At 32.2% G+C, this 11,313-nt stretch overlaps 1 protein-coding gene across 1 annotated transcript; it reads right to left on the bottom strand.

Moving 5' to 3' along the window:
* Nucleotides 1-347: 347 nt before the first annotated feature.
* LOC116424402 (uncharacterized) lies at nt 348-3,452 on the bottom strand. Its single transcript, XM_076368926.1, has 7 exons — nt 3,444-3,452; nt 3,094-3,176; nt 2,651-2,790; nt 2,164-2,175; nt 1,981-2,087; nt 1,600-1,888; nt 348-456 (listed from the first exon to the last, which is right to left on the bottom strand). Exons 1-5 carry the CDS (start codon nt 3,450-3,452, stop codon nt 2,017-2,019), a joined length of 315 nt encoding a protein of 104 aa, XP_076225041.1. The 3' UTR covers nt 348-456; nt 1,600-1,888; nt 1,981-2,016.
* Nucleotides 3,453-11,313: the final 7,861 nt, after the last annotated feature.

The raw sequence follows: 11,313 nt of genomic DNA, 5'->3' as shown, positions 1-11,313 counted from the left end.
ATTTCCATATATTACAAGAAATTAGAAGATTATGTTATTTTCTCATTGTGATTTTGTACAGAATTTATTCGTAGTAAATTATTAATCAACAAGTTCTGGAGGTTTGTTCTGTAACAGAAAGATAAACACAGAAAATAATGAGGAAGAAAGACGGAAAAATAAGAAACAAATTGTTCAATGCATAATATATTTGTATTACAGACTTAAGATCCGTACAGATATTATATGGTTCACATTTTAGAAAATTTGACCAACTGAAGTTGCATTTCAATATGATACATGTTTATTTTATTTACAATATTTTTGGTGAGGCGATTGGATATTGAAATATGAAACTTATATATAGTCTTCACATAGTTGTGTAGTATTTCGAAATGAAACACAGTTTTTCTTTATGAGTTATTTATCCCCATACAATTTTAAAGTACAATACACTACAGATACTACATTTTTTTCCTGAAAATGTATATAATTTAATCAAATAATATACTCTACGAACTTCCTATGATTTTTTCAAGAATTAATTTCTATATCTGGAAAGATCAAAACTATTGTTCCATAAAAATATTGAACATTATTTTTTATGAAATCTTTAATCATTAATCCGTAAAATAAATACCTCGTAACGTAAATAAATACCGTTTACCAATTTTCTTCATTTTCGAACTCGAAAGGTCAGTGATTTTCCGTTTATTTTAATTATATATCGGAACAATGAACATACTAAAAAGTGCGTAAATTAAATAATTATCTCATGAAAAATTACGCGTGGGGTGTTATTCGACATTCTCTCGGTTGTTTTCGATTATAAATTATTGTTAAACGTAGCCGAAACAGAAATCAAAATATAAAGTAATTTTTACGGGAAAACTGTTTCAAAGAATTTTGGTATTAATTATGTCCATTTGATTATAACAATTGCTTTTTCCTAGAGGTATTAGATACCTTGTCATATAAAATAATTTAATATTGAAGAAAAAAGAAAAATATGTTCATATTTATTTATTATTATTTATATGTTTTTGATCTTTTACTAGTGAATTATCAGCATTGTCTATCAGAATTTTTAAATTTCTCGAATTATATTGCATAAGAGGTAGAATTTACAATGGTATTGTGACAATGTTTCTGAGGAAGCATTGTTTTAATGAAATCAGGTTTGGGCTTATTATGTTCAGTAAATAAATTTTCTATATTTATTAAGAATATTATCATCATGTCGCATGGAAACATGGCAAAATTTCCGTTCATACACGTATCAATTGTTTAATAGCCGACAATTAACAATTCTACCATGAGATCTGAAACATATAGGTGCGTGCATGTGTTTTTACCCCGGAAAGAAAATTCTTTACGTTTACCTATTTTGTCAGCTTCAAATATTGGTTCGAATAGATTTGAATTCCTAAACTCGCCATTTTTAATTGCAGAGGACATATCAAAACGTCTGCTTTTTTTACACAATCGGTATTTCAGACTACCGGATATGATATCCTATAAGATGTGAATCTATTCTATTTCTCGTCGGTGATATAGATTTCAAATCTATGTATGTACAAATTTGTTAGATAGATAAAAGTAATGACTGAAGATACGTACTTCCAGATGGCACCACTCGTTTAAGATATTATGGCGGGCATCTATAACCGCTGTTCAAATTAATTCCACTTTTAAAAATTTTCATTTCCCTTACACTTATATTTTCCCTTTATATCTCATTTTTCTGGCATAGAACATTAACAATTATGACATGTAATGGTGCACTTTCAATTTTTAGCTCCTCTTGATTGAATTTATGTCAATACAAAGCTGCTTATGGCAAAAACTCCATGCCAAATTCTTCACTTCGCTTTATATCACAATTTGATATATTAACTAAAATATTGTTCTGCAGAAAAAAAGTTTTGTCTTTAGTGAATTAGTAATAAATAATCGCATAACATTTTGTAATAATTAATGATAGTTTATTCTGGTATTTACTAGATCTACTTCGCTTTTAATTTGCATAAAAGCATATTAGGTTAGTACGATTCCTGTTCCGTGATTCTCCGTGACATAATTTTTACTCCTTTCATAAATCATGTTACCTAGATTGAAAATTAGCAAGTCTATCGGGAATAAATTTGTCATCATTGGAGATTGCATGTTTCCACTAGTTCGTACCTTCGATCGAGTCTGTACATTACGTGAAATTATTACAAACTAAATATTATGAATTATAAAATTCTGGTAACATTACAGAGCAATAAAGCTCAATTTTCCAAATTTCTATCAAGGGCTTGTACGTTTCAAAATCGTCGAAAACTATTCCATGTTCTCTAAATTGTCTAATTTTAATTTTAAATAATTTCTAATTCCATGTTTAAAAAATGATACTGACGAAGACATTTATTTGCATACAAAGATGTTTATAATACTAGATTAACTGTAATCATCATAAACAGCTAAAAAATAACATTTACGAAATTTATCATTCATCGGATCATCTGCAAATCTAGCGTTAATATTATCAGAACGTCTCATGCCTCTTACTTTTACATTTCGTCTTTAATGATGGCAAGGAACATGTTCGGACGCGGCAGTACCCATCCAGAAGAACTTAACTTCACAATGAAAGTAATAAAATCAATCTCCGAGCAAATCCTCTTACCAGTCTCCGGTTGCCGCTTCGATATCGCTTCAGGGAATTGTTCTAAGGGCTGTCCTTCCGCCTCCCCTCGGATTACCTTGCCTTTTCGGTGCCCACGATGCGTAATTACGCGGCTCCTCGCGAAATCAATACTCCTGCAACTAAGCGACACATAATCCAGGATACATGTGTATTTTTCCTATAGACGCGTTCGATCGCGATACGCATTTTTTTCTGCCTCGGACATCATATGCGGCCATAATTCCTCCACGGTGGACAGTTAACACGCAATCAACCGATACGATTTTTCTCTTTAACAATCGATGATCTTATTGGCCACCGGCTAGGCAGGCCTCCGATACGTGATCTTGTGGCAATCTGATTTGAATTGTTAATACGTTGGGAAAAAATCGCGGCACGCCAATGGGTGTGCGCGAATCACGTGATCGCGGACGGATAATTACCGGTGTGCGATCTCCACCTGTTCCGTCTGTTTTTCTCTTTTTTCTTCTCCTACGGTTCGTTTCCGTGTTATCGTATGCGGATTCTGAAGCGATCATATGCATACGCGACGTTGCGACTTCCGGTTCTTGCCCCTTAAACGGCGCACGTTGATTCGTCGACGATGTTAATTTGTCGATCGCCGCGCGTTATCGCGATATAACGCGAATCGTTGCGACTATGGTAAACGCGCATAAATAATGTCATTCGCCCTTGATAAACCGGCGCGTACATTTCCTGTGATAAAAAGACGTGTGGTAATTTCGCAACAATATTATAATTCCTCGTTATCGGCCGTACATCTGGAGCATACCAAATGCATTTTTTCTTTTTTTTTATCTTAATAAGCGTTATGAGCTTGAAAGTATTCATCGCATATTATGATGGAGGAATGGATTGGAAAATATTTATAATGCGATCTCGGGATCGATTCATAGGTAGCTCGATGACTTTTAAAAGTGGAAGAGTAAACATTGGTGTTTCCTTCTGCGGAGTATGTGTTGGTTTATTCGAATAATTAATAATTATATTATTGAGTAATTATTGTAGCACGCTACGAACGGTAAATAATTTTTGATTCGCTTAATGTTATTACGAAATAGTTACTTCATTCATTTGTAATATTTAAAGTTTTATTTTTAATATCTAAGTTTTAACCAATTAACTGCGTCTGACGAGTATACACATCATCTTAAAACTCTAAATAGCACCTAAATTTTTCAACGATAAACTATTTATTTTTTTAGATAATCATGTAATTCTTCTTCGTGTCGCTTTAGTTTTTCGTTAGAATATATTATAACTGTATTTGACGAATGTGCACTTCATTATTTGATTTCATTGCGAGTAGTATTAGAGATTTCTGAAATTAAATTCCACGATTAACAGGTTAAAAGTATTATACTGTTAACGTAAAGAATGGTTTGACTTTACTTACGTATAATTATCGTTAATTATAATATAACTGAATTGACTGAGGCTCGGATTAGTTATATTCATCGTCGTAATTGTATCGTGTTAATTTCACTAAAGCATATCTATTCTGAAATAATTTAAATTACTTAACACTTGGGTCTATCGGAAGTAGGTTATCTACGTGACCAGAAAAGAAATCACAATTCCGGGAAAGAATGAAAACGAATGGATGAAATTTGGCACCGAAGACTTAGCAAACGGTGAGAGGTTAATGTTGAATAGTTAAGAGAAAATTATAAAAGTCGGCAAGTGTTGCTTTCACGTGTTAAGATATATCTTTAACAGGTTGATTGCTACAGTGGTCATCGATAATAATTGAAGCTTCCAAATTTCTTGAGAACAATTGCAGTGATAAAACTGATATGGAATCAAAATATTTGGTAACATATGTAATTACGTAATAGCGTAATACGAGTAATGTGATATCAAATCATTAAAAACTGTTTCTAATAACGTTCGCCTTTGTTATGAAAGAATAAGTATTACCATACAAAACGCCCGAAATTTTTGTGGCAGTCAACGCGTTAAGTTATATTATCCCTAAATTGAACGTTTAATAATATTTGCTGAAATCATACAGTTGATTTTAACAAGATAAACACGAACGTCTGACGTTCAAATAACCTGCCCTGTGAATCTTTATTATCCCTTTATTAACACTTCGCCAACTGAATGCGGAGATCTCCCACTTTTCCCTTAGCAACGCATTGCAATTATTTAATTTATTTTTCTTTTGTTATTTAGTAAGCTTTGAACTGGGGATATTCGCAAATTAATTAAGTATCTTTTTTGCATTTATTAAATACAATTTTTAATCAAATCCGTTGAATGAATTCCATTAAAATAAATGAAGAAGGTTGTACATATTAGTTTCTTTTCAGACAGTTGCCTAAGTGTTAACCTGTGAACTATGGAATTTCGTTTAAAAAGTTTCTGATTATGCCCGCAATGAAATAAAATAATGAAGTGTAAATTCGTCAAACGCAGGCCAAGTGCATCTATAATATATTCTAACGAAATACATGCGAAAAAGAAGGATTACATGCTTTTGTGAAAAAATAAATGATTTATTGTTGAATGAATTCGTATTATTTTGATTTTAAGATGACGTTTATACTCGTCGAACGCAGTTAACTGGTAAATTTCCTTTCTTAATAATAACAAAATTTATGCAGTATGAAATCAATAAATATCAACTTGCAAATACAAATTAACAATGTATTTAGTAGTCTTAATATTCTCATTAAAACCAATATATTTTATAACTTTAAAGTTACAATGACGTTGAATGTTTACGTCTGTGTGTATAAAAGCTTATTGTGATTAATTATTTAATTTCATCCGTCATTATTCTGTAAAAAATCAAATAAATCAACAAAATCTCAGTATATTGATGTACGACTTCAAAGTCACGGACCTATAGAGGGTTAAAGCAATATACAAATGAAAGGTATTAACCAGTTAACTACGTTTGACGAGTATACGCGTCATCTTAAAGCTTGAAATGACACTAATTCTTTTTTTTTTGTATAAACATGTAATTCTTCTTTATTTTGTTTTGGTTTTCCATTAAAATATACCCTGGGTGCATTCGTCCTGCATTTGACGAGTACATATTTTATTTTTTCATTTTATTACTCGCAAGACGAGAGATTTTTCCAACTAAAATCTACAGTTAACAGGTTAAAGTGGAATCACATGTTCATATACAAATAGTTGAACGTTAATATTCAATACACTCTTCTCAAATAAAATCGCCCTATACATTACTATGGCATTCCCAAGAACGTATTCGGTGCGTGTCCGTCCACGTTACACAGTCGCATTAACGAAACCTGTTGTCCATTCGATTTGCCCGATCGAATGCAACCTTGCGCCTCTATGAAACTGTCGCCGTCATTCTACAAGGTACTTTCATTGTCTGGTACGTCGCGGGAACTCGTTTCGTAAATACGCTCGTTCGTCACGCGTCTAAACATAGAATAAAATCGCGGATAATAAATTGCTGGCACGTGAGGGGGAGGAATGTACTCGCCACGACGACGGGTTTATGATGGATATCGTTAAAACCATATCCCTGTTGCATTCGGAACGGGCCAGGCCCGCAAGGGTGAGGAGAAAAGCAGAGGCACTCGAAGAAAGGGTGTTTCAGCGACGATCCTCACTAGATGTGCTCCGTAACGTTTTACAGTGACATTGCGTGCCGGGCAATTAACTCGTGTTTTCATGTCCAAACCTTATTGACCAATTACGAGTTAACTCTTTGCATTCAATTTATTTTTACTTCTATTGGGTGTAATTTTGTATTTATTTTTAGGGAAACAAATTAAAGTAATTTATAGTAGTACACTTCAATGTTTTATATTTATTTTATTTATTATTATTATAACATTGAATTTTCATAATCTTTTAAAGTGTGGTACTTTTTAAAATACCATAAATAAAGTATAACAAATTTGTATTGTCATCTTCAGCATGACATACGAGTGCAAAGGGTTAACTCGTGTTCGTACTTTCATAAGTTATCTCAATATTTGAAATGCAGGACAATATTGCAAAAGCAAAATATTCAAAGTTATTTAAAAGATACGTTCAAAGTTTCATTTTAATTCATTATGTAGAAATAAAGCATATTAAAGTTTATTTAGATTGTTTCATTTCCATATTTAATTGCGGGATAATAACCGGTGATATGGGATAGATTTTGCGTAAAATTGCCGGTCAACAAAGTGTTAACGTGGTAAACGCCTGTCAAGCAATCGCAATGTCAATTAAAAACTATCGCAACTGAATGTCAATTACTCAGGATCGCGGTTAATATGCTAATCGTCTCGAGGCAAAAGGGAGAATCGAAAAGTTGCACTCGCCTGAAACTTGTTGTTTATTGATACATTCGCTGTCAGCATTTATTCCGGTAACGATCTACTCAGTTGCAATCTTTTATTAACCCTTTGTGATCGAAGGTCTCTGTAATGGCGACCTCAAGCTTCAATATGAACAATCGAAAATTGTAAATGAATAATTTAACCTTTTGTGGACGAAGAATCTTTGCAACATACAAAACCTTCAACAGATGAAGCTAAATTATATATCGACTACTTAAATAATAGAAGAAGTGGAGACAACGTACCGATCTCTTGTTTGGGTAATTAAACCAATTAACTGTGTTCAACGAGTATACACGTCATCTTAAAGCTTGAAATGGTATTAATTATTTTGTTAATGATAAGTTCTTTATTTTTTTAGATAAACAAATAATTCTTCTTTGTTCTGTATCGGTTTTTCATTAAAATATACCATAGGTGCATTCGTTCTGTATTTGACGAGTGCACGCTTGATTCTTTGATTTTATTGCGCGTAAATCGAGAGTGTTTTGAAACTAAATTCCACAGTTAACAGGTTAACACTTGTTTTGTTGCTCAATTACATAATAAATCAACGGAAATGCGAGGTCTGGCGAAGTAACATAAGAGTGGAACAATACGGCCCTCTACACATCAGAAACTCTTCAAACAATTTCTTCCATACATTAACCCATTAAAGATTTTAGGAACTTTATGTGTAAAAGTTTTATGAACTCTAGATTAAAATTGACTGAAATATAAATTTTTGTCTATAATCATAAATGAATTCATTTAAATGTTATAATGAACATATGAAGAAATAAAAAAAATCTCTTGTTACAATTACACAGCAGCTGATATGACGTTAAACACGATTTAAAAAAGAATGTAACGACAAATCTTTATTTGTAGGCTATTACCGGTGTTAAAATAATACCGGCATTAAGTCCCTGCTATTAACCCTTTTTCATATAATATCGAGTCAGACTTGTGATGAATATTTTTAACCGAATTCGACAAATTCAAATGTTACTTCTTTATATTTATATCTTCGTCGTAACGATCGCCTTTTGGTCTCCATTATTATTACTTCCTTATTATTTACTTTTATTAATCCGTTTCTATTATTATTTATTAATCTTGAAACATGAGTACTTACGTTACGAGTAACGTCCAAATTGGAAGTACAACTACTGAGAAAATGTAAGGCGAGAGCGTGATAACATTTTCGTGTAGTTCAGACCTTTCGTCTTGCAATTTTCATGTCTTTGAACTGTTCAGACCAATGAAAATAATCTTTTTCTAAAACGAATTCGATACAAGTATGATTATCATAAGTTGCACAGTAATTGTTTAAAGATAAGATACGATTAATAATTCAACAAATGTGGGGATTATGTAGTACAGTAGTCGTTTTATTGTATATTCCAAATAAAAAAGTATAACTTCAGACACTGTACACTTCATTATTTCTAACACATTCGCGATCGGTAACGTGAATTCACGTTTTTTTAAATATAATAACTTTCAAAATATTTTATTCTTCTGCACTTTTCCATTTGCGACTTATTTAACGGAATGTTCTTCATTTCAAGGAACAGATCGTTACAAGACTATTATTTCGAAACAAATGTTCTAACTTTTGTCCCTGTCTTATCGTCAGAAATTTGCGGCAATTAGATTTTTTTCATTTTCAATAGGTATTAGAAAATCGAAAAATGTACTGATCGCGAATGTGTTAAAGGGGTTCCTGTCATTGCCGTTGTTTTTCGACGTTTTCCGAATGCTTTCTAGGCGATGAATTTCGAGGGCTTGGCGATCGATCGACATGATCGCGGAAAACGCGTGGAAATAGAAAGAAAAATAAAAAAAACGAAATGAATAAAAGGATCGATAGAGGCATGGCGAAATAAATGCAGCGTATTGGTTATACGTACGGCGAGATAAAAATCTGGCCTTGTATCGCAGGTGTGGTCTAGTGTAGTATAATTTTTACGTTAGTTTCACGTCGCTGCAATATGAGTAATGACGACTTTATGGGTCGGCCGCCGCTCATTACGAACAGTAATTCTGAAATTCAGCACCATGCCGTTCAACTCGAGCGCATTGTACGCAAAACACTTACCAGTTTTCTTTTATTTTTTGCTTCTGGTAGATTTGAAGGAGCTTAAATGCACGAATCTTTTCGACCATCGTATAGAATACATAGATCGTAATGTGTTTATTTATCTCCTTAGCTTTGTTATCTATCTTTTATTTCCTCAAGCAGAAATGTTTTACTATTCTTCTCTTGATTCATATACCTCAGATGGTTTTATAAATTATGTATACTAATCAAATATTAATATATCAACTTTTCTTTGAGCAATTAGCTTTCTAAAGTAAAATTAATTAAAATCAATTTGTAAGTTCTGTTTTTAATGAGATTTCATGAGGCCAATTTGTATTTATTCTGCAGGGATACTTATACAGGGTGTTTAACTGATATCAAAATGTTTTATTACAAAGTTGTAAATAAATTTCATAATTTTACAAATTGTTTTATAAATAAAACATATAGATCATTATATTTCAAAGAGTTATTTGCCTTTATGGGTGTAAATCTGATCTTACATAATACTGAATTTATTATAAACCGAATTCAATTATGATTTTATATTAATTTCGTTTCTCCCAACCAATATTCAAAAATAAAACCGAAAATAAACAAATATTCCATATTCTCGGCTTATTTTTGTCTATAGAATCACACTCTTTGGAAAATAGAAGCGAAAAATAGAAGATTGGTTAATATATCGGCTAATGTCTCGAAAGAGACTTTTATAGAGCGCTTCGCAAGCGAATAAAAATGAAGAAGTTTGTGAAACATCCACTGGACAGAAGTGATAGGGTTCTGTCGTTATGGATCGGCAATTTTATTGTGTTTAACGTATTAAAAATATTTGAAGGAAGACGGAAACTTGGTAACGCAATAAGGCTGCCCTTGTTCTATATCGTTTCTGTGGAACAGAACGCGCTCAACCTCGGGTAAAAGTGAAGGCCAAACGAGACTATAGTAGTGGGGGGAAATATTCTAGAAACTTAGCGGTGCTTTTGAACTTTTAATTGGAATAGATGCGCAACTATTCTATTGAAATTTAATGAACGAATATGAACGATCGTTTCGCAAACAGTTGGATACTAATTATCGAGATTAACAGCCGATCGGTCGGTCTTGTTTCGAACAACCTAAACGAACATAGTATTAATCCGTGCATGACGATCCTTGATATAATTAATTAATAATTAATTAAGTTGTCTATTTACCATAGGAATTTAGGTACATAGATCCTCCTACATGTGAATGTACAGAACTAGTCGTCAATACATGTCGGAGACGTCGAGGTCGTTCATTATGTAGAATAAACCATAAAAACGATCATTCCGTACTAGCAGTTGGAACGTTCCGATAATTGCGTATCTGTTTATCAATTCAATATGTCTCCGTTCATCGAACCATGGACAGTTTTGATTTACTAATGGATATGATCGGTAGGTGACAATCAATTGATATATATTTAATTGCCGTGACAATTTATAAGTTGTTATAAGACGAGGATGTTACTTATAACCTTTAGTGTTACTTATTAAAATCAATTTTATGTTTTAATGATTTCTCTGTATCAATATAGGTACTCGAAGTTCCTTATAAAATTCTTTAGTGAATAAGATCTTTGTTTATATCTTTCGTTTACGTATCCTTTTAAATATTTACATGATTTTGCATAGATGCCAGTAAATATAAAAAGTTTCGAACAGTAATCTAGACATTACCATATTAGAATTCAAATTCCATTGAAGTCAAGTTTTATTAATGAGCAGCAATTGTAATTAGTTTGCACAAGTTATTTTATAAATCTGAATTCATTTAAATGCTCTTGGACTATCGATAAAATCTGTTAATAATTCTCCAAATATTACTGATTAGGGGAAATGGCATTGTCGTAAATAAAATAAAATTTCTTTCTAATAACAATGAGATTTTGTCTATTTCGTATAGAAAATAAATAAAAATAATATTGGCCTTTGGGTTCAATTTTTTTCTCTATTATTTTACTGGTATCATTGCCAACGATGTTACTTTTATACTCGTTAGAAAGTAATTTATGTCTCTATGACAACGAAGAGTATCACGTGAAATGAGTAATTACTTGTAAGATCTAATGTTTCATACAGTTCGTTCGTCACGTGTGACAGAATGTACTCGGTAACTTGAGTCACGTGACAACAGATCTAAAAAGCGATACGCGATTGCAATCTGCGCGATTATATATGTTCCTCCGTTCTCGATCGACGTAATTAATTGTATGTACGTTCCTCTGTTCT

Source organism: Nomia melanderi, chromosome 7 (genome assembly GCF_051020985.1).
Source record: "Nomia melanderi isolate GNS246 chromosome 7, iyNomMela1, whole genome shotgun sequence".
Classification (NCBI taxonomy): Eukaryota; Metazoa; Arthropoda; class Insecta; order Hymenoptera; family Halictidae; genus Nomia; species Nomia melanderi.
The sequence above is the reverse complement of the archived record's forward strand: the minus strand, read 5'-3'. Positions and strand labels throughout refer to the sequence as shown.

Bases quoted from the DNA above. Each gene is read 5' to 3' on its own strand.
- LOC116424402 (XM_076368926.1), bottom strand. The intron at 2,791-3,093 runs GTAATTATCCGT...TGTGTCGCTTAG, and splicing joins CAGGTGGAGATCGCACACCG to TTGCAGGAGTATTGATTTCG.